The following is a 22,104-nucleotide window of genomic DNA, read 5'->3' as shown; positions in this document are numbered from 1 at the left end:
ACGAAAGATTTGTGCTACGTCACCTCTTGCTGCGCGGAAGGATACTCAGATGACGATTTCACCGGGACGTTTAGTTCCGGGATGTGGGACTATTTCTCCCGAATGGCCGCTCGGGAGCAAGCGTTGAAAGGTGCAAGGATACATCGGAGCTCCACGTCGCTAGCAGGTGCACAGTCGTTTCGTGAATTTTCAAATCCCTTGAGACGCACGTCATGGCGCCGCTTTCGGCGTTTTCATCTTTCCCTTCACGGTGAACAACGCGTCTGCCGCTAGCCACACGCCTTTGTTAACACTTGACGAATGTCACGGTAAGTTTGGCTAGCTGGCAATAATGTGCATCCTGAAACGTAATTGCTAGCCATATGCTCATGCTAGCTAACAGCTGACACCTGCATGAACACATTGCAATGGTTTCTGACGCGCATGCGACCAACAGCACCGTTTAGTTGTCTTGTGGGTTCTACGGTCTTACGTACGGTCTAAATGTGACGTCCATGTGTTTGTGTAGGGTTTGGAAAACCGGATTGGCATGAATTAAAAAGTAACGCTATATTTAGAAAGAGTCGGACTGTTTTGACGTCATTCGGGGGACCTGGGGTCGTTTTACGTCATCTAATGATGCTCTTGGTCGTGACACGACTTGTAACTCATGTGGTGGTTTCTTCAAAACAAAGTGACGGTAGAAAAGCTTGTGAAGCAGCGTGTAACAATATTCCTGATCTGCATCCTGTTTCGACGTCACGGAGCAATCCTTTTGAAATTGCAGTGAGTGTCATTTCCACTATTTCCCCGTGCACCGTGATGAGGAAATGCCATACGCATTGAGAGTGCGCGTGTGTCTTTAAGAGGAGAGACAAAATAAAAAGAATCTGGCCCCATTATTGGCCATCCATCTCCAGATAAACATCTTGCTTTTGTCATTGTGTGGGTGGACGTATCCACTTGACGAGATGAAAGCATGAGTCACCAGTGTTAGGCTTACCCTGCTTGCGTGCTTAAATGGAGAAGCACAAAGTCACATCCAATGCACACGCGCTCGGCAGAACCTTCTTTCAATTCAGCACGTTGATTTTTTCCAGGGTCAACAAAGGCGAGCACAGTCACAATGATACATAGTTGGACAAGACTTTCCTCAAGTCAGCTCTCTATTCTACAGAACTTGACTTCTCTGAAGATAATTATTTTGCAGGTGACTCTTTTGGATGGACTGCTGTATTTGTGCCACGTGTGCAACCGTTGGTAGGAGAGGTTCCGTCACATTGGATTTCTTGGCACGTGATTAAAGTGTATGTCAGGGCCTGGCTCTCAAATCCCAATTCTCCTCTGAGTTACACATCCCCTGAAGCTGCTTGGCTCTGCTCCCATCCCCAAATTGATTTCTCATCTCTCTTAAGTCCTAAATCCTCCTTTGGATGCTGCTGAGTGAGTCATTTCTGCCGCTACGCTGGTTTGAGTGTGGTTGCATGTGTGAATGAGTCCACTTCTGACGGTCCTTTCCAATTCTTCTTGTACTTACACACACCTTTGTTGCCATGCATCATTCTCAAAAGTATTTGCGTCTAAAAGTGACTCCGGGTAAGGCAGGAGTAATTTTTTGTATTATTTTGTAATAGTTTCGCTTTATTCTTGTGATTATATTATTGTCCCATATAATTGTTTTCAGAGTGGCTCCAGAAATGAGCTTTTTTTTATTTTTTATTGTTTTTAAAAGTTCAAGACAGCTTTAGACATGTTTTTCCCCCTTTTACGGATTCACAAAATGAACATTCTAAATCTGGAGAGCCAGTGGGGAGAAATGTTGCCTAAGTCAATGTTACCGCCTGTCACAGATTCTTTGAGCGCTGAAGAGAACCACAACTTTGTCCTTTTGTTGGTGGAAGATCTGCTTGCTGATTCCGCCAAAGGGCGAATAATATGCAAGAAACCGACTGTGAAGAAAAATTGAGCTTATTAATGAGCCTCTTGTGAGCGCAGCAGTCATGTGGTCACGAGAGGCGGGGTCCTTCCTTTTTCTTCTCCCTGCCCTTTCATTCTTTTCATCAGTCCGCTTCTTTACTGTGCCGCGAGACCTTCATGTTCCGATGAGCAGCCAATAGAACCACCTTTTGTGCTGTTTTGTGTTCAGCAGATCCCGGAGCTCCTGCCGCACCTGACGTCAGAGTGACTGTAGTCTTGGAATAGAGAAGGCATCGCTCTAGAATCCAAGTACCATGTCAGGTATTGTTTAGTCCATCTTCAAAGCGCACCTGTCTGTTTAATTACGGTATTTAATATGAGTACACGGTTCTTCGGCAAGCTTGATTGCTTTGATGTCTTTATTTCAGGGACATACACTCCGGCTCCCGGCGGGCCCTTCTCGGCTCTCACCCCAAGCATGTGGCCCCAGGACATTTTGGCAAAGTACCATCAAGTAAGCGCGTGACTTCCCGTGCACATTTTTTTTTTTTTTTTTTTTTAAATCGGTGATGACCAAATACTGTGCTGTGGTCTTTGAGTGATCATCAGGTGTGCCGTGGAGAATTAGACAATTTCATTTAATTGGTCTGAAAAGATGACAGAAGGTACATCCTGTAATTAACCTTTTGCGGCCACTTTGTCTGACGTTTTGATTTGCTGTGGCGTGAGATTTTAATTTTTTTTCCCCTAAAGTACATGTGCCTTGGTTGCATAACTGTTTTGATCATGTCAGCATGCCGTCTCGTTTGTTTTCCTTCAAACTAAAGCAAACTGTTGTTTTGCCCTCTACAGAGAGAAAACTCGGAACAGACTGAAGTCAAGTATGATGAGTTTGGCTTCAGAGTGGACTTAGACGGTAAAGCTTAACCCGCATGGACATGCTCATTTCTTTGCGAGTGAAGTTCCTCTCATCCTCCCTGGGAAATATTTAATGGCAAATCAATTTGGCTTAGAATTAGTTGCATTGAAGTACATGTGATCTCGGCGTTATGACTGTAACTGGTCAGTATTTCTTTGTACTTTATCCTCACCCCATTGACCTTCTTTGGATGTTTTGATGTTAGTCATATTTTCCGACCCTCATCTGATTATCACGTGATCATTTCAGGAGGCTCAAAACATTTCCAAGCATCCTCTTCTTATTGTTCATGTCTTCTCATGCAGCGACTGATGATCCCGATCCTTGGCTGGGCACCGAAGGCTCACCGCAGTGTGAAAACCCTCAGCAGAGGTTGCGCTGGCAAGCCCATTTGGAGTTCACGCATAATCACACAGTGGGCGACCTCACCTGGGAGCTCATCGCGCCGGTCCTTCCACGCTCCGAACGCCTGCGCGCACTCGTACTCGGTGGCATTCCTCATAGCATGAGGCCACAGGTCAGCGCCTTGTGCTATATTGACCCAAAATGGGAAATTCGCGACTTTTTCAGAGAAACAAACGACAACGCATGTCTTTTCGCTCTGCCAGTTATGGATGCGTCTGTCTGGAGCGCTGCAGAAAAAGAGGACCTCTGAAATCACTTACAAAGAAATCATCAAAAACAGCTCCAACGATGACACCTCCACAGCGAAACAGGTGAGATCCCCGAGGAGAACGTTGCGGTATTGAATGATAGTCGTGACCTGAAAAATCCATCCCTTAGATAGAGAAGGACCTGTTGCGGACAATGCCCACCAACGTGTGCTTCAATAACCTAACAAGTGTCGGAGTCCCGAGGCTGCGACGGGTACTTCGGGGCCTGGCCTGGCTTTACCCTGACATTGGCTACTGTCAGGGAACTGGAATGGTGAACGTTGATCTCCAAATATCTGCTTATCTCTTCGAGCTTTGTTTCAGCATCGATGCATTTTTTTTTTTTTTTTTTTTTTTTTTTTTAAGGTGGTTTCCTGTCTGTTGCTCTTCATGGAGGAGGAGGATGTGCTGTGGATGATGTGTGCTCTGATTGAAGACCTCCTCCCTCCGTCGTACTTCTCCTCCACCCTGCTGGGCGTCCAAACAGACCAGAGGGTGCTTCGTCAGCTCATTGTTCAATACCTACCGGCCCTTGACCGCCTTTTGCAGGAGCATGACATTGGTATGGCTCGTTTAGCTCAATATGAAGGAACTTAAAAAAAAAAACCTAACTGTATTCTAAATGCAACCTTTTCCTCCCTAGAGCTGTCTCTGATCACGCTGCACTGGTTCCTGACATCCTTTGCCAGTGTGGTGGACATCCGTTTACTCCTCCGGATCTGGGACCTCCTGTTCTACCAGGGCTCCTTAGTGCTCTTTCAAATCACGCTGGGCATGCTTAAGATCAAGGTCTTTAGTGAGATCAGATGTCGTAACGTCTTTTATTTCTTTCCTCAAATGTTATCAAACGGCAAGATGAAATCTCAAAGGTGTTTTTTTATCATCGAACGTTGCCGACTAATCCTCACAAATCCGTCTCCGTTGCCTCAGGAGGAGGAGCTCATATCGTCGGAAAACTCAGCGTCCATTTTTAACACGCTCTCCGACCTACCGAGCCAGTTGAGGGACGGGCCTGCGGTTCTCGGGGAAGCTTTGAGGCTGGCGGGCAATCTGTCGCAGGACACGCTGGACGCCCACCGACACAAGCACCTCGCCTACATCCTCAACGAACAGGCCCAGCTCGACAGTGGAAACGTGCCGCTCAATTCGAATCTCAACAAGGTCCGTCATTCAAGACCGGGCTTCAGTCGCTGAATTTGTTTTTAATGGCGACATCACCCGCTTTGCGTCCCTGTGCGTGAGCAGGTGGTGAGGAGACAGTCCCTGCGGAGAAAGTCCACTCTCAGCTCTCTGCTCTTTGGGGAGGATGAGGCCGAAGCGCTCAAGTCCAAGAACATTAAGCAGACCGAGTTGGTGGCGGCCCTTCGAGAGGCCATCACGCGCACTTCTGAGCATTTCCACTGTCTGGACCCACGCCACTCCAGCACTGTGAGTTCACAACACCGCAGCACCGAATCACGACGACGCTTGCAGAATATCCGATCCCTAAAACAAGACTTGTTGTCAAAAGATTAGCTAGCTCACTAGATACTTTCACCGTCTCACAAGGGGAAATGAAACGTCATGTTTTGAATGTGAAGTGTTTTGGCCATTTGTTTTCCACTGTAGGAGCTCACCCCTGACTACTCCATGGAGAGCCACCAGCGGGACCATGAAAACTTCCTGGTCGTGTCCCGAAACCGACGGAGACGAGCGAAGGCTTTGCTGGATTTTGAGCGCCATGACGACGATGAGTTGGGCTTCAGGAAGAATGATATCATCACTGTGAGATATGGCGCACAAGCACAGAATATAGCGAACCCTGATGACTGAGAGGAGCTGTGAATTTTTTTTATTTTATTTTTTTTAACTGGCAGATCATCTCACAAAAGGACGAACACTGTTGGGTCGGAGAGCTCAATGGTCTTCGAGGTGCGTATGCATTTCCTGTTGCAGTGCGCATACGCTAATTTTCCATAACTGCGTTGCTCTCAACAAACAGGCTGGTTCCCCGCAAAGTTTGTGGAGATCCTCGATGAAAGGAGCAAAGAGGTAAACAATTCACAAGTCAGCGGTGTCTTGATAGATGGGAGATTCTTTGCTTGTTGCTACAAAAATTGCTGCCGCCTTCTGTGTCTGCAGTACTCGTTAGCAGGAGATGACTCGGTAACAGAAGCTGTGACCGATCTCGCCAGAGGGACTCTGTGTCCGGCCCTGAAGGCCATCTTTCTGCACGGCCTTAAGAAACCTTCCATTTTGGGCGGGCCCTGTCACCCGTGGTTATTCATAGAAGAGGTACCGTAAATTCTATCCCGCCAAATTTCATGGTCCCACACCACCAACATCGTTCTCCCCCGCATCCTGTCAGGCGGCCAGCAGAGAGGTCGAGAGGGACTTCAACTCTGTCTACTCAAGATTGGTGTTGTGTAAAACCTTCAGGTAAACGCACACGCGCTTATTTGGTAGCAGTGGTGTAGATGTCCAGTATCTTGAATTCAAGGTCCTGGTTTTTATTACAGGTTAGATGAAGATGGGAAGGTTCTAACACCAGAGGAGCTCCTATACCGGGTGAGTAGTTTCTTAATGTAGAGTCCAGTTTAAAGTATGGATTTGGGTGATTCGTTGGCATTAAAATTAGCTTTCCCAAGAACCTTTAGAATTTTTTTTTTTTTTTTTTTTTTTTTTTTGTCTGAGGGCCATCTGTCTGCTCTCTTTAGGCGGTGCAGTCAGTCAACATGAGCCATGACGTGGCTCATGTTCAGATGGATGTCAAGTTCAGGTCTCTGGTCTGCGTCGGCCTCAAGTGAGTTCACGCACGCGCATGTGAGAATTAATTGTTTCGAAAGAAAGTAAAAGTTGAAAAAACGAGTTGAATCGAAACATGCGCGTGCATCTTTTCCCCAACAGTGAGCAGGTGTTGCACTTATGGCTGGAGGTGCTGTGTTCCAGCATGGCGGCTGTCGAGAAATGGTATCATCCGTGGTCGTTCCTGCGCAGTCCCGGATGGGTTCAGATCAAATGTGAACTCAGGTCAGAATTTGAAGAAGTAGAACTTCTGGATATTTTCCTTAGATTTGTGAGGTTTCATGGATTGATGTTTGCTATCGATACAATATAGTTTACATACAGGAGTAAAGTAAAAGTAACTTCTCTTTCTACAGGGTCCTTTCAAAGTTTGCCTTCAGTCTTTCGCAAGATTGCGAATTACCGGAGCGGAAGGAGGTAAGCCAAGAGAGTGGTTGCAGCGTACAGGAGCAGAAGACTCGTGTGAAATGTAGAGGGGAGCACATGATGTTTACTGGTTATGGATTTTTAAGGATCTACCATTCAGCAGGGACTTCTTTGTTAATTCCGCTCGTGATTGTCTCGTTTCCTCTGTTCAGCCACTCAGCTCTCCATTTTATCTTTGAATTACTCTTTTAAAGTGTTCCAGCGTTTAGTCTGATGTTGTTGCTTTGGTCCATTCTGTTCTAGGAGAAGGAGCAGAGGCCACTGAAAGAGGGCGTGCAGGATATGTTGGTGAAGCATCATCTCTTCAGCTGGGACATTGATGGCTAGATAAAAAATTGGGAAAAAACTGTATCCTCACATGAGTGTGTGTGTGTGTGTGTGTGTGTGACTTATGTCTTTTGAAACATCTTTTTGTCTGATCCTTGGACTCAACGTGGACTTTGTTGGACAATGGTCACACATTTCAATGACTATAAGCCTCCTGGTTGCCATTAAGGGTCACTGGTTTGTGTGAACTCAAGCGTGCGTGCATCAAGATGCATCCAATTGTATTTATTTTTTGTGTTCAGGGTGGTTTTGGAGGATGTTTTGTAAACGTTTTATTATAGAGGTCAAACAAGGTGAAAAAGAAGTACAGAATCATCTGTATTCACTGGACTGCAGCCCTTTCAGCCAATTTTTTGTTTTTTTTTTTTTGCTCCCCAACTAGTTGATTGGTGCACGAGGGAGGCTTGAGGGACATCCTCTTGTGAAGTGCAGCCACTGTTCTCTCACACCAAAACACTGGACTTTTCCATATCACTGACCAATACATTGAAAGACCAAAACTGAATATTCCTTAAAGCTTGTAAATTTTGAAATTATTTTTCACAGAAGTTATCTCATATTACGCTAAATGTAAAGTGCCAAGTACAGCCTTTAGACTGTGTATATTATCATATATATGTGTGTGAATGTGTGCTACCTGAACTTTGGTAGTGAATAATGCACGTTGAAGAAAAATGTTCTGCAATCCAAATAAAATTATCTGACGAGATACTTTTAACATCATACACAAGACTGGAGCCTAATAGTATATTAGTCACTCTTGATAAACAATTTTTACATCGAAAACAGACAATTAAAAAAAACAAGTATTGTGCAGCTCAGTAAAACCAGTTTATTGAGTTCTTAGTGGAGTAAATGTCACATTACCAGTAGCAAGCTGTAACACAATAGGTACGAGAGTCCACAATTAGCACTGCAAACACTGCATGTCTTACAATCATGAGCCACTGCTGGGGTGACAAGAACGAGTTTGCGATTTAGTTTGTGTTGGGTGGAGGCATGATGCAGTAGTACTGGTGGGTAGAAGAGCGCAAGTAATACAAGGTGGAAAATTAGGAACATCAAATATCCAAGGGTAAAATTTTGCATATGTGCCAAATAATTGACAGTTATAAAATGTAACATCTATTAGTTTCCATATATTTAGGATTGACAGGATATGTGCTTCTGTGCTACATTCAGTTGTATACTTAAACTTTGAATCCGGGTACGGCCAACAACTCCTTTACATATGAAGTATAAATAGTTCACAAAATGTTCTTTTAATTGCAATTTCACAGGGAATGAATGCATGGGCGAGTGTCACATTTTTTTTTTTTAGCTGCACTTATTTGTTTGGACCCTTGATGGGGGGGGTTACTTCCCTCCCTCTCATGAAGCCACTTTGAAAAACGATGAAAAATGATTGTGACAAGCTAATCTCCACTCCCTCGTGTAAAACGATTCTCAACAGTTATGGCAGATCTGACAACAAAATCCAAGCTGCACACTTTTTGCGGGTGTAGCTCTGAACATTCCCTTTACAATAAAACCCTGGTATAAAAGGCAATGAGGAGTAAGACTGAGGAGTGTTTTGCACTGAAGTAGCTGGAATGGAGTTATGGAGAGGGAGGCAAGCAAAGAGTTCAGCATCCTCCTGTTCCTGACGTGGAGGCTGCTGCTGCTGCAGAGATGTTCTGGCCTTTCCCTTTATGTCGCTGACCGCCTCTTCTTCTTCCACCTCCTCCTGTCTTTGGCTATACAAAAGAGAAATCAAAATGAAAAACAAAAAATGCACTTACTGCATGCGCACAAGTGTAGCAGAAAACCAAACTTGTGGAAAACTCCAGCAAGTGCCCATCTTACTGAATTCCCCCCCACTCAGGATCACTGTCACTCATGACCCACTTTACCTTGTTGTCTTTGTTGCCCTCCTTTAACTGAGGGTCCTCCTCCCCCTCCCCCTTCCGGGAGCCAGCCACGCAAGCAAAGGAGAGGGGAGAGCATGATACATGATGTACGACACAGTGTGAATGGATGAATGAGACATTCCAAGAATAGAATTAAAAAGACACAGAAGAGTTAAAAAGTTAGAGAAGCAGTTAGCAGGGTGAGTTCACAACATAAAGAATGAGCAGAACCCCTCCTGTTATGCCCCCCCACCCCCAGCCCTCCCCCCCAAAAACCATGCATCTCACCTGTTGTGTCGTGCTCGGGCCCGCTGACTGTGCTATCGTCAACCCCTCGTCTCCTGTCGCCGTGGTGCCGTCGTCTTTTCGAGCCGGTGCCTTTTTCGTGGACTGCATTTTAATCTGTGGAGGTTTGGAGTTTGACGGCAAATTATTGGTGGACTGCAGGAGCTGAAAAGAATGCGATAGGGAATGGTTTTGATGGCTGGCGTAAGCAAATCTCCTGCCCTGAAGGTAAGGACATTTGATTTTCCGGAAGCATTTTGACAAAACGCTTGACCATGCCTTTTGTGTTACCTTTGTGATGGTCCCTACAGCTTTAGTGCGTCCCTCCCTGAAAACCAGCCTCTGGTCACAGTGAAGGTACTCGGGGGTCTTAATGAAGCGGAAGTGGACGGATGCCTTGTCCCCGGTCCGTAAGCAGTCTCTGTTCATGGACAAGATGGTGGCGGTCTGCCGTATGCTGCCACAGTGGACTGTGAAGAGCGTGAAAGACTGGTTATGACAAGGTAAGCAACCGTTTCAACACAGTAGATAAACCGACATGCTGAAGAACAGAAACACAGCAAAACAGTAAAGCGCTGACATTTCTCAAACTGTCAGTGACCCACCCATAGCCTGGTATCGGGGTGATATCGTAGTCGGGTGATGTAGCACAAGAATCTCTGCCTCAAACTCCCAAGTGGCCTGCGGGTTCAACCTCGGGGACACCATCACCATGCCTTTCCTTATGGTGGAACGCTTGATCTGTATCAAACAGGATTATGCTGGAGGATCACGGAAATAATTGATCAACTACGGTATGTATTATTGGACTTTGGCTCAGTGGGCATTGAGGAATTTATCTGGAGACAAAGGTGGCCACTAGGGGGCGGTGTTTTCCCACTTACCTTTTTGAGCGCAAAAGAGGCAGTCTGTCCTCCCCGAACTTCCTTTACCGGCATTCTCTTGCGGTGGATTGATTTGACAGCGATGGAAATGAAGCTGCCCAAAGGGTCTGGCCCAAGTAGCATGGTGTCGTTCAGACGTATCAGTCCACGTAAAGTAGTTCCTGACACTACTGTTCCAACTCCCTAAGACAGGCAATACGGTTGGAGTTAAGTTTTAGCGCTTACCACAGTGCTGTGGCGTGCTCTGGAAAATCATAAAATTTAGGAGACTGTCCCAAAATAATTGAGGAAAAATCTATATTTTTTTCATGTGTGACACAAATGAAATGTATTATTATTATTAGTATGTCATCACAGGCTAAACTGACGTGTATCCACCTGTGGCCATTCATACAACAGGACAATAGCTTTGTATTCCAGACTTAACACTGAGTTAAGACTATTATTATTTCAGTGTATTTACTTTTTGGGACATTTTTGTGAACTTCCCTTTAATTATTCAGACGTAACGATGGTTGTAAAACACTGCTGTATAAATTACTGCACTGTTGAAACCACAGCCAGCAGACAATAAAATGGAAGTTTGCTGTTTGCAAGCGACACTCACGGGTACAGAGTAGGTGTCGTCAATCTGAAACTCAGCCGGCTGGTCGTCTCTGTAGCATGTGCGAGATGAGAGCAGGTTGAGAAACATCTTGAGCAGGTCCATGTTCTCTCCAGTCACGTTTGAGATTTGAAAAATGGGGCACATCCTACAGGAAGGCACACAAACGGAAGTTACTGAAGAGAGCTTCACTCTCGCAGTCTCAATCGGAAACTGCCTCCGGGCAGATTTTGTACCTCTCTGAGCTGAAGTTGGATGCCGTGACTATGACGTCGTCCTTGTTCTGCACCAGGACGGGGATTTTCCTGCAACCGGGGGACTTCAGTAACCTTTGAAGCAGCTTTAATGTCTCTGTTAGGAGCAGAGCACACAAAAAATGACGGCTTCTCTTCACATTTATTTTTAATTGCTCGACTTCAAGTCGAGGAATAATGTCCTGGTTATTTGGCCCCATGAGCAGTTAATTATGAATGTCTAAAGTAGTTTCGAATAAAATGTCCTCTGAAAAAATATTTTCCCTTTTCCTAAAATGTGTTGCACAATGATAATATGACAAACGAAATAAAGTGGCTACCACTGCACTCTGAAAAGAAGCAGCCAGCTAAAGCTGTGACTCATAATTTCATACTTTTCGAGCAAGCGTGCTTTCAACAACAGCAAATGGAGTATTCACATCTCAAGCAGGGAAACTGTTGAGAAAGTGAGCAAAAACGGGCACGTCAGACGACTTACCTTGAAGGATGTTGGCTGGACACATGTCAATTTTTGTCACCACCACAAACACGGGCACGTTGAGGGCCAACGCCAGCCCCAAGTGCTCTTTGGTCATGCCCACAATCCCTGCATTACTGCCGACCTGATAAGGGCGATGATGAATCTTAGATTAATCTTTTACTATTAAAGACCACTCTCAGATGCCACTTCTTACCATGAGCATGCAAAAGTCTGGTAAGTGTCCGGTCATTCCAAACACGGTGGTCTTCAGGTATTTCTCGTGGCCAGCCAGATCGATGAAGGTGATCACTTTCGAGGACTTCTCGCAGATTTTGGTCCAATCCAGACTTCCGCCGTGGCTATCCGGTTTGTTCACGACCTAAACAAAGAGATCAAGTGGACAAGTTGACTCAAAAGCTTTTCTCAGGATGATGTAGCTCACTTGTACTGTACATCGCAACTGACAATATGGCCAAATTGAAATTGCTTTGTATTGTGCATCCAAAACTCTCGGCAACAGCAGATGATGAATCCAGTGCACCCTTTGTGTTCCTCTAGTTCCTGGATATCAGCATTTATAGTCCAAAGCTGTCGCTGTCACCTGTCCTTCTTGGTCAAATCCGAGGATATCATTGCCCACGCTGCTGGTCCTGCCGCTTTCCATCTCGTGCTTGTGTCTGAAGAGTTTCTGGCGAGCGAAGCCTCTGCCGTTATCCAGTTCTCCATGTGTTAACACTCCTAGAAGAGTGCTCTTACCAGCATCCACGTTCCCAACCACTGCCACTCTAGGAGGAGGGAAAAAAAAAAAAAAATCATGCAGAAAATCTGTTGAAGCCCTTTAACGCAACAGATAAGTCTTTGACCACTCACCTGACCTCCAGGAAGTCCAGCTCCCCCACACGTCGACGTATCAAATAGTCCCGTACCAAACCCTCCGCCTCAGTGCGTTCCCTGAGCGGGATCAGATCAGAATCCAGTTGTGCACACATGGATCGCACTGTGGCCTCTGAAGCCTCCATGTCCTTTTCGTTGAGACCCCAGTCGCCACCATCTCAGAGGGAAAAAAAACAATTCAACAACAAGATCCAACGTATTATTTATATACAATTTTGGAATAGGATATCATGTTCAACAGCATGTGCGTCAAGTGAGTCACTCACCTGAACCCATCCCAACCACATAGATGGTCTCCCCAGACCCCTCCTCCATCCTGTCCCTTAGCTGGCTCAGTAAAGAATCATACTGCTCTCCATTTGGACTGACAAGGGCCAGCTTTATTGCATGCGGTAAAAAAGGCAACAACAAAAAAAACATTGTTACAGTAATGTTGGGGTGATAAAACAAGCTGCTGTTGAAAAAAAATCTAAAGTACTACGAGGCAAAATTTAAGGGGAAGGTGAATTTAAGAAAAAAAAAACATTTCACAACTACAGCTGCCCCCCTTCCCATGCTGTCATTTTTTTAATCATTGATAAGAGAGCATTACTACCATTGCTAGTAAAACTACTCTAAAACTTTAAACACCTTATTTTACCTCAAATGCATTATGTGCGCCGTTTAGGAATTTAAAATTAAAATGATTAATTGACATGAGAGGATGCCCAAGAAAGTGATGCAACCATGTGCAATGTAATGTGGCTGCTTCGTCAGTCTTTTGTGATGAGTAATTTGACCTCTGCAGCCAATTGAATATTATTACAACCACTATCCTCAGTTTACATCATACCAGCCGCTGAACCTGTATGACAGGAAACCTAAACAACAACGGACATTTGAGTGGGGGGCTCCGTTTGGAAAAGCAGCTCGAGCTGAAAATAACGCGCACATTTTGACAGTTGTCTTCAGGGCATAAAAAAAACTGGTTTGAATTTTTTGAGAATTGCATCAAATGTAACTCTCAAAAGATACACCCCATTTTTTGTAACTAAATGCGAGAAAATGAGACCACAAACGGCAGTTTGCCTCGATGAACTTCCATATGTTCCTTTTTGTTTAACCAGCTTGTTCGTGAACTCACCTTAACCTACGGTCACGTGTTGTTATTATTATTATTATTATTATGTATCCCTGTCATTCTCTACCACAAATGTGGGTGTGGGCAGTTTAAACCACGTAAAACAAACTGCCGTTATTACAACATTGTACTTTAATTGACATGTAACTTCATGTTTATTACTGCGGCTAGTAAAGCAGTCCGTTCCAGCTACGCTGGCTACTGTGGCTAGCCTTCGCGACAGCCGGCTACCTATCTCTACGAAAGCGAAAGAACCCTTGCTGTACCGTGTTTGATATCGTTCGTGATAAAATACACTCGGTTCCTAACATTAAACGCAACGTTGGCAAAACGAACACAACATTAAACGAAAATCTCATTCATTCGTTTTCACAAACAGCCAGCTAGCAGTAGCCGAGTGCCATCTCGGGCCTAGCTTCACCTTGCTCGTAAAGTCAATCCTTCGGTCCTTGGGCTCGCCGTTGACCATGTCGCCGTCCTCGTAGAGCTCATCCCCGGGATCGTCCACGCATCCTCCCCGGTCGGGTGCGAAAATACTCGCTGGGAGTAAGGCGTCAGCGAGCGCAGAGCTCGACTCGTGCGCCGACGCTGCTATCGATGCCATTTCTGTATGCGAGAAGTGCTCTCTGGTAGATTTGTGTCGGGCTGTCGGGACTGTTTGGGATGATGGCTTGCTGAGAACGTCGGATAGCGACGAGCTACACGACGGACGCTCTTAATTTTGTAAACATTGCAAATGCAAAAGAACGGGCTTTTGGTGAGCTGTCAGTTTGCTTTTCAAAATAACACGTTACCGCCCTGTTGATAATAATGAGGGGGGTGTTGATGAATATGTTACATGCTCGCCAATGGTCTCTCTGATTCTCTTGAATATGCGAGCAGAGAACCAATGCCATGGAGGGGGGGTCGACCATGTTTCTGTAGCCTCCTCCTCTCATGGTTCCGAATGGTGTGTGTGTGTGCAACTCTTGGGCGTCATACGTGGCCAAACCTGCCAGTCAAAGTCTATTACAGTTTGATAAACACAAGGGCTAACCGGGAAATGGCAATCATCAACGTCAGTCACTTTAAAACCATCCTGTGCTCTGTCACAGAGGACGTCAGTTAACTGTGACGTATGACTCGGTCGGGGTCTCGGCCACCTGATTCTATCTATCGATCGATCGATATATCTATCTGTCTGTCTGTCGTAGTGTAGTTTTATAACACTGAACTACAAAATGATAATGAAGATGTATGTCAATCCAAAATGAGAAAAGACCATGACAACATGTCTGTAGGGTAGGTTTGAATTGTGCCGTACTGAATGTGCACACTATCATCATGAAATATAGATCTGTGCTGTGTAACTTGTGTTACAAAGGTCTTTTGGTCACCAAAACTCCTGACTGCACTTCCTGATGGCGAGGAAGCGCTTGGTCCCTTTAGGGTCACCGGTGATTTAGGTATCATGAAGACTCTTCAATTAATTTTTGCAATGTGGGTGAATGTCCTTTTTGAAAACCCACGAAAGTATGGATAGCGTATGCAAACTCCATTCTGGGAGGCCAAAGACCAGAGCCGAGCCCAAAACCTGTTCAGTAATACAGTAATAGTCTTAAAAATGAAAATATTGGGAATTTTGGGAAATACCAGTAAAATAAAGAAATGCCTTATATTTTTTATTGACGTACAATTGCCATGTCTGTCCTCAGATGACAAGCAAACAATGCTTGCCATTGTGATTGAAATGCCTTCATCTCAACTTGCCCCGCAGTGGCGTCCCAACCCACTCCAAGCTGGGCTGACTGTCATATGATTCTCTAACAGGCTAAATCCAGTAGGTGGGCATTTCCACATTTCAGCTGAGCTAAATATTTAGTTGTCTCCTTGGTGACAAATTCATTTCCATCCCCGGCCCCTCAGCCTGAAGACTTAAAAGTTACAATGTGACAGGATAATGTAATGTCAGGCAGTAATTAGTCTCCCTTTCTGAGGGTCCACAGTTGCTTGTTAAAACCGTTTATCAGTGGTTTCAAGTCTCAACGTGATCTCATTGGTCAGAGTCGTCCGAAGGATGGAAGTTCTGTGGCTGCCCGGACTATCGATGAAATGGCGTCGCCTCCCCCTCCGCATAAAGCCTCCCGAGGCCAGTGAGGCGAGGCCCTGCACTCACCACTTCTTTTCAGCCGCTCATCACCGTTGACCACATCCAAAATCACAATGGCCGTAAGTAAAAGTTTCATTTGCGTTTCCGAGCATCTGTTTTTATACCTCGTGAACATTTAGTGCTGGGCTTTTTTTTTCTTTTCTTTTTAAATATCGCATGACACAGCAGCAAGAAGCACATGACCAAATGTCATTATACTTAAATTACAGTTCACGGATGGATATTTGTAACCTGCTGTGATTTCTTTTGAGACATCTGGATGTGTTCTGCTGCCTTTTATGGTCAAAGTATTCACTGCAGTGCTCCCATGAACATTTGCCAACTAACGGCTGAATTCTCAGCTGCTTCTAAGTCGGCACTTAAACTTTCTGCGTTCCTCATTTAATAGACTCTCTCTACAAGCTCACTGCTTGTTTGGCCACTCTAGACGTTTTTATACAAAATATCAGCAAGTTCCATCCCAAATCAGGCAACATTTTTTTATGGTCTCTTTGGACTCATAAAATGAGTTCATTCTAAAAATGTCTTGTCTGCTTTTGTTGGCTACTAGTACTGAACTATGAATGTGTCTGCTGATCATCATCATAAAACAAAAAGATGCCTTCTGCGAAGCTCCAGCGTCAATCCAAAATGAGCATGCTGAACTTTGGAAAGGCCGAATTTGTGATCCGCCTTGTATGTTGGATTCCCCTCGCAGACTTTAGGGCCCCGCACCATTTGTCGCGCGCGCCCACATATGTTGGATTCCCCTCGCAGACTTTAGGGCCCCGCGCCCACTTTGCAGTTGGACTCTTCTATGGAAAGAATGTTGCAGCTATACGATTCCCACAAGCCTGCTTTTCCTATCATGGCTTGGCTGGTCTTCAACCTCTAATTTTCGCTTAACGTGTCCAACGTGTCTTCTAAAGTGTGGCGGGATTGAACTCTGTCTCCTTGCCTATCACAGATTTTTTTTCAAAACCTTTTTTTTTTAAAAGTGGTGAACTTCTGTGCAGTACAATCTTCAAGAGGTTGCTGGTTGATAATCTTGAATGCAAAATGCAGATGGCAATAACTGAGATGAAAATTCTCAAATCATTGCTATATTTGTATGTGTTACATCGACTGTTTCCATGATCACATCCTCATGTAACACAAAAAGAAATGCCCCAATCCTGGGACGGCCCATTGACCGCTAATATACCATTACTGCCACGTGCACAGAAGCATTTTTGCTGCACTCAGCCTTTTTTTAACCCCCCCGAAGGATTTTTGAGGCAATTGTTACATCATATAGTCGCATATCATAACGAGTTCCTCAAAGTTTGCCAAGATGCGGTGCTGCAGAGAACCGGGACCTGGAATCCTTGAGGCTTCCATGAGTTGAATGAAAGATCTCGAAAGTTACCAAATGACAAGCGGAAGTCTACTCTTATGGATGTCACCGTTTATTTTCGTGATCTTTTCAACAGTATGCTTATGTCTGTGTTTGTTCTACACAGGGCATGGTTGTAAAGAACATGTCCTTCAAAGTAGGGCAGACGCTGACAATTGTCGGAAAGGCTCAGACTGACGCTACTAAGTAAGTCCCCCATCGCTCATTTCAAAGGTCTTCGCAATATTTAGCAGTAATAGTATCCGTGGTGTCTGTGTCTGTGTGCTGCAGCTTTGCACTCAACGTTGGCCCAAACGAGAAGGACATCACCATGCACATCAACCCACGTTTCAACGCGCATGGCGACACCAACGCGGTGGTTTGCAACTCTTACCAGGATGGCAAATGGTGCGAGGAGCACCGTGAGGGAGGTTTCCCATTCCACCAGGGGGAGGAGTTCAAAGTCAGACATCACTTTTTTTTTTTCTGATGTAATGTCAAGATCCAGAATTTCCTCTTGATTTTCTCCTTTTGCTTCTTCGTAGATCAACATTTTGTTCACTCCCGCGGAATTCCAAGTCTCTCTATCGGATGGCTCCGTAATCCATTTTCCCAACCGCATGGGCGCCGAAAAATACTCTTTCATCAGCTTCACCGGAGATGCTCGTGTCACCAGCATCGAGATTAAATAAAGCACAATGACTGTAGGATAGTTCTTTCAAATTGGTGCTTTGCAGCAGAGCTCACTGGACCCCATTTATTTGCTTACATACACATCATTTACTTACAAAAGTTGGAACCTTTCAAGAAATTAACTTTTTTTACAAATGGAAATAATACGGCCAGAGAGATGAAGGGATGTTTTAGAGAAGACTCACAATTTAGAAATGTTGACTAAATTCTATAATTGACTGTTAAAATAACCTAACTTTTTTTTTCATTAACTAAACTGAATTTCTCAAACATTCCAGACGTGAACCAATGCTTGCATTTAATACGTATTAAAGCAGGATCGAACGTGGACGGACTTTTGTGATTGTGGTTCATTGTGATTTCTTGTGAAATGTGTCCTGCGTGATAATCCAATTTAGCCGCTAGATGGCGCCATTGTAGTAATATTGAATACGGCAAGTCACTTGCCGAGAATTATGAAAAAAAAATAATGAAAAGCGAGTTACTGTAATCATAAGGTGCTGTCTAATTCTAATTGGATGCTGATGGCCTCATTTTTACTTGTTACTTCACCCGTGTAATGCAAAAATATATATTTTGTCACAGAACAAATGGAAAGTCACGGACTGGAATGTTATCTGGATCCATTCCAACGAAACCTGATTTTGAATGCTGGGCTGCATGCGATAGACGTGCAAGTGTTCATTTAATTTCATCTGATGTAACAAAAGGCAACGAGACAGATCTTAAGAGTTAGGAACCAGCTCTCTACGTCAACAGGTGGCTTTGCTTTGAGCTAGAATAACCCAAAGATGGACGCGTCCACTTTTGCAGTTTTAAAGCAAACTTTCTTGTCGGTGTCATATCTAATCAGTAGGCTTAATGACCGTTTCTTTATCTACATCAAATGGGAATCAAATACAACAGTGGTTCTTAACCTTTTTAGAGGTATCGAACCCAACCAGTTAATATGCGCATTCACCGAACCCTTCATGAGTTTAAAATATATATTTTTTTACAAATTCAAGATATTAAAAAAAACGCATTTATTAAAAACAGGAAAAAAGAGTTAATTAACATTTCAAGCGATCAGTACTTTTTTTTTTTCTACGACGTACTAGCACGACAGTCACACGTTGACTGCTAAGCGAACTAAATTTCCCACAGCACTGATTGGACGAGCAATGTCATGTGATCATCTGTAGCCAGTGATGGCCAAGCGGACGTGTCGTCACTAATTGACATGTTGAGTGGCGTGTGTCTTACCCATGCAAAACATGTATGATTTTTGTTTGTTGTGAGTGTAGAATATAGTACAAGCAAGTCCCAACATGACTGACAGAATGCGCAGGGGGACCATTGTGGCCATCATCAAATTGTTGTGATGTTTGTCCAATCTTCAGAGGTTGACACCACCCGGTTGCACAAACAAAGGGACGTCAACACAATACAAGTGAGAGGCCAAGATCGGCGCTGCAGAAAGACGAGAGCGCACACACCCACACCCTCTGAAAACATTTACCTGCACAGTGTCACCTCACTGGCTTGTGTGTAAACGTGAACTGTGCGGACTAAAAATGAATCTCCTCAGCTTACATAAAAACTATATTTAGCTCCCGCATGACTCCAGATTTCTGCACCAAAGCGATCAGCCTCACATCGAGATGCGCGTGGGCCCACTGCGGTGCTTGCCGCGTGTACATCCCTGCCTCTCCTGCAGGGTTACTTTTGGAACACGTTTTTGCATCATGTATCCTGTTGGTTTGTGGCATCAAGAATTTGGAGAATGATTCAAAATTTGTTAAGAGTGAACGTGCACGCATAGCACGGCGCTCGAGCGGCCTCCACAGTTGTGGGGTTCACCCGGAAGTTGCCATCTTGTAAATTCCTTTGACAATCCAAATGTGCTCTGCAAAGAGTATTACTGAGCACCACAAGGTCATAAATTTAATGACAAAAGATAAGCGCAAGAGTGTTTACAGTCAAATGTTAAAAACATTCATTTTTAACTTGCACAATTTCAGGGGCGCTCACCTTAAGAGAGTCCGTTGTACCGGAAACGCAGTAACCCAAAAGTGGTTTGAAGTTGTATCTCATGCCTGCTTGCATTTGGTTCAGAAGGGGGGGAAAAAAAGGACATTTTCGTCATCATCCATCTTGCCCTCCCTCGCCATGTGATTGCAGTGAAGTCTTGTTCCAGCTCACTAAGTGCATGTTTAGTCAGGATCTGTCTCTGCGTTCTACTCTGCACAATTGAGAGACAAATCACAGTGACACTTTGCTGGAATGTGTGTGTTGCCTTTGAATGTCCATGTTTTTCTGTTTTTTTTTGGGGGGGGGGGTGAGGTGGTGCATGCCTGATCTGTAACAAGTTTGGACCGACCAATCAGAGAACGGAAAAATGCTGCTGCCATCAAGGGTCAACGTGCTGGCTTTGAAATCCGATTGGTTAACAAAACATACCCATTTCTAATGTAGTTTATGTTACATCCATCGGCACTACGCGGCACCAGAGACGGACATCTGATTGGATAAAAAAACAAAAACAAAACAAAAAAAAAAAACCCTTCCAGCATCCACATCCACTTCTGGAAGCTGCGAAAGAAAGATCATCACGTATGATCTGAAGAAAGTACACCAAATATAAACTAAATAATACAGTTTCATGAATCAAAGCTTGTAAATGTAGGTCAGTGCTTGTGATAGTACCTTGCTGTCCCTGACCGCTCACCACCACATTGTATAAACCCATAAACGTCACTCTATCCAAACAAAACCACACTGCTGTCAACTTGACTCCACTTCCTACTTTTCCTGCACGTCTATCTCAATGTTTGGATCGATACAAGCCCACTGCGTAATAGAATTAGACTCTAATGGGAAATACAAAACTTGCTTTATATTTACTAAATCCCTCTTGGGGACTTTTCTGGCTAGGTAAGAAAGGACCAGACTGTGAAATGAGACGATAGTCAGAGATGAATGTACACAATTTGTGTGTGCGTGTGTGGAAGGAATGGAGGCATTCAGCAAATAGACTTGACAGTGAGTCAAATGGGTTTAAATTCTTCCCTTGCTGCTTCACTGTCAAGTTGATGGATGTGTGTTGAGCTTGCAGAGGGGGCGCAAGAGTGGAAAAACAGGACTTGGATTTTGAAAAAATGTTTGACTGTAGAGAGTACAAAATGGTTCTTATTGTGCTTGTTGTTATTGTAAGAGTGATGATTCATTCATTTTCTACCATTTTTCATTTTCATGGTAAAGAGAAAACTGGACCATATTCCAAATGACTTTGGGTGAAAAGTGGGGGGGACACACTGTACTGGGTGCTAAACGATTGCACTCCGCCTATCACCCATTTTCATAATTGTGACTGATATCACCTCACGAGGCTGATCCACTCAAAGCTGAACACATCTATAAAACTGCTGAATGTTTCATCGGAACGCAGAGAGGCCCGAGTTCAAGTTTTCAAGAAAAAGTAGGTGTCTACTTCAGGGGTGGGCCACTGATGGTCTGTGGGCCGCATGCCCCTTAAAAAAAAAAAAAAAAAATGGGTACAGTAACAGTATGTACCGCATTTGCATTTCAGCAACAGAGACTCTCCACACATCGCTTCTTGAGCCTTGGGTACAAATCCAATTAGAGCTAAAATTACATTTGATTGCGAAACACAATGGATAGAATTGATTCGTACGTCTTGGTGCTGCTGCTGCCATCCTGGCATGTGCATTAAACCAGGAAATGGATATCTTCGTTGGGGAAACTAATTTGATCCAGACATGAAATTTTTTGAGTCGCTGTGACATTTGTGACATTGCGTTGCCGTTTACTGACAACTCCAATTTTGAATCATACATCGCAAAACCAGTGTGTCATAAAACTTTGCAGTAAAACGCATTTGTATTTTATGTTCAGGGGTCCTGCGTTCCTCTTTTTGCAACGCAGCTGTTCGTAATCTTGTCGATTTGCCCATATCCAAAAAGGTCACGCCCTTGTTGAGAAAACAATAGGAAGTCGAACCAAGGGAAACAAAGTGGGGAAATGATAAAAGGTGACACCCAAGGATGGGGTTTGGGAGAGGAAAAGAAAGAAGTAATGGAAAGCACTGAAGGCCACATGGTGCTGCCTGAGGAATCAAAAGTTAACTTTTGAGGAAGTCGACAAGTCTGGAGAGAACAAGTATGCAGGTACAAAACATTTGTTGCTGAGATGGCTGTAACCCGCATTGGTGAAAATCATTCAATAGAAAAGCTAAGCGCCTATAGTTCCTTCTTAAAAATCTCTCCAGGCTTCCCATCAGCAAACTAAGACGACTAACTAACTACTATCATGTTTCAACATGGAAGTTTCCTGCTGAGCAGCCATCTTGTACTGTTTTTTTTTCTCTTTTTTACCCCCACTTTGTGTGGCTAACATCAATGGGCAACACGATGCGACAGTACAACCCACATGTGTTTAATTAATGTTTCTAAAGAAAAGCTGTTATGGCAAATCAGGGCGCTATCAATTGTTAATAGTCATGAGATATGGT

The 22,104-nt window shown here is 44.2% G+C and overlaps 3 protein-coding genes across 8 annotated transcripts; 2 read left to right on the top strand and 1 right to left on the bottom strand.

Annotated features, from left to right (window-relative positions):
* The first annotated feature begins 56 nt into the window (after nucleotides 1-56).
* sgsm3 (small G protein signaling modulator 3) lies at nucleotides 57-7,714 on the top strand. 4 transcript variants are annotated; one of them, XM_019888693.1, is made up of 21 exons: nucleotides 57-166; nucleotides 2,129-2,217; nucleotides 2,325-2,410; nucleotides 2,749-2,812; nucleotides 3,121-3,332; nucleotides 3,424-3,531; nucleotides 3,599-3,742; nucleotides 3,835-4,030; nucleotides 4,112-4,257; nucleotides 4,399-4,629; nucleotides 4,714-4,896; nucleotides 5,077-5,232; nucleotides 5,325-5,379; nucleotides 5,450-5,499; nucleotides 5,590-5,742; nucleotides 5,816-5,886; nucleotides 5,967-6,015; nucleotides 6,165-6,250; nucleotides 6,355-6,477; nucleotides 6,609-6,669; nucleotides 6,922-7,714. In XM_019888693.1, exons 2-21 carry the CDS (start codon nucleotides 2,211-2,213, stop codon nucleotides 7,003-7,005), a joined length of 2,265 nt encoding a protein of 754 aa, XP_019744252.1. In that variant the 5' UTR covers nucleotides 57-166; nucleotides 2,129-2,210; the 3' UTR covers nucleotides 7,006-7,714. The 4 variants fall into 4 exon arrangements, with proteins under 4 accessions (XP_019744252.1, XP_019744250.1, XP_019744251.1 ...); XM_019888691.1 differs by having other exon boundaries at nucleotides 63-308; XM_019888692.1 differs by having other exon boundaries at nucleotides 63-308; nucleotides 2,126-2,217.
* Nucleotides 7,715-7,817: 103 nt separating this feature from the next.
* Nucleotides 7,818-14,173, bottom strand: gtpbp1 (GTP binding protein 1). 3 transcript variants are annotated; one of them, XM_019888695.1, is made up of 14 exons: nucleotides 13,817-14,173; nucleotides 12,542-12,653; nucleotides 12,252-12,432; nucleotides 11,983-12,166; nucleotides 11,596-11,760; nucleotides 11,400-11,523; nucleotides 10,904-11,018; nucleotides 10,671-10,815; nucleotides 10,064-10,246; nucleotides 9,785-9,920; nucleotides 9,471-9,649; nucleotides 9,183-9,344; nucleotides 8,898-8,948; nucleotides 7,818-8,741 (listed from the first exon to the last, which is right to left on the bottom strand). In XM_019888695.1, exons 1-14 carry the CDS (start codon nucleotides 13,997-13,999, stop codon nucleotides 8,631-8,633), a joined length of 2,031 nt encoding a protein of 676 aa, XP_019744254.1. In that variant the 5' UTR covers nucleotides 14,000-14,173; the 3' UTR covers nucleotides 7,818-8,630. The 3 variants fall into 3 exon arrangements, with proteins under 3 accessions (XP_019744254.1, XP_019744255.1, XP_019744256.1); XM_019888696.1 differs by having other exon boundaries at nucleotides 9,183-9,296; XM_019888697.1 differs by lacking the exon at nucleotides 8,898-8,948 and having other exon boundaries at nucleotides 13,817-14,171.
* Nucleotides 14,174-15,477: 1,304 nt separating this feature from the next.
* lgals2a (lectin, galactoside-binding, soluble, 2a) lies at nucleotides 15,478-17,921 on the top strand. The gene is made up of 4 exons (XM_019888577.1): nucleotides 15,478-15,603; nucleotides 17,026-17,105; nucleotides 17,190-17,361; nucleotides 17,444-17,921. Exons 1-4 carry the CDS (start codon nucleotides 15,598-15,600, stop codon nucleotides 17,588-17,590), a joined length of 405 nt encoding a protein of 134 aa, XP_019744136.1. The 5' UTR covers nucleotides 15,478-15,597; the 3' UTR covers nucleotides 17,591-17,921.
* Nucleotides 17,922-22,104: the final 4,183 nt, after the last annotated feature.

The sequence above is a fragment of the Hippocampus comes genome, unplaced genomic scaffold, assembly GCF_001891065.2.
Source record: "Hippocampus comes isolate QL1 unplaced genomic scaffold, H_comes_QL1_v1.1 scaffold427, whole genome shotgun sequence".
NCBI lineage: Eukaryota > Metazoa > Chordata > Actinopteri > Syngnathiformes > Syngnathidae > Hippocampus > Hippocampus comes.
This window is presented reverse-complemented; position numbering and strand designations above follow the sequence as displayed.

Coding starts and splice junctions, on each gene's coding strand:
- sgsm3 (XM_019888693.1), top strand. Junction 6,016..6,164: donor CAGAGGAGCTCCTATACCGG/GTGAGTAGTTTC, acceptor TGCTCTCTTTAG/GCGGTGCAGTCAGTCAACAT. Junction 6,478..6,608: donor CAGATCAAATGTGAACTCAG/GTCAGAATTTGA, acceptor CTCTTTCTACAG/GGTCCTTTCAAAGTTTGCCT.
- gtpbp1 (XM_019888695.1), bottom strand. CDS start 13,999: ATGGCATCGATAGCAGCGTCGGCGCACGAGTCGAGCTCTGCGCTCGCT. Junction 10,816..10,903: donor TCCAACTTCAGCTCAGAGAG/GTACAAAATCTG, acceptor GCCTTCCTGTAG/GATGTGCCCCATTTTTCAAA. Junction 10,247..10,670: donor ACGACACCTACTCTGTACCC/GTGAGTGTCGCT, acceptor TGCCTGTCTTAG/GGAGTTGGAACAGTAGTGTC.
- lgals2a (XM_019888577.1), top strand. Junction 17,106..17,189: donor GCTCAGACTGACGCTACTAA/GTAAGTCCCCCA, acceptor TGTGTGCTGCAG/CTTTGCACTCAACGTTGGCC. Junction 17,362..17,443: donor ACCAGGGGGAGGAGTTCAAA/GTCAGACATCAC, acceptor GCTTCTTCGTAG/ATCAACATTTTGTTCACTCC.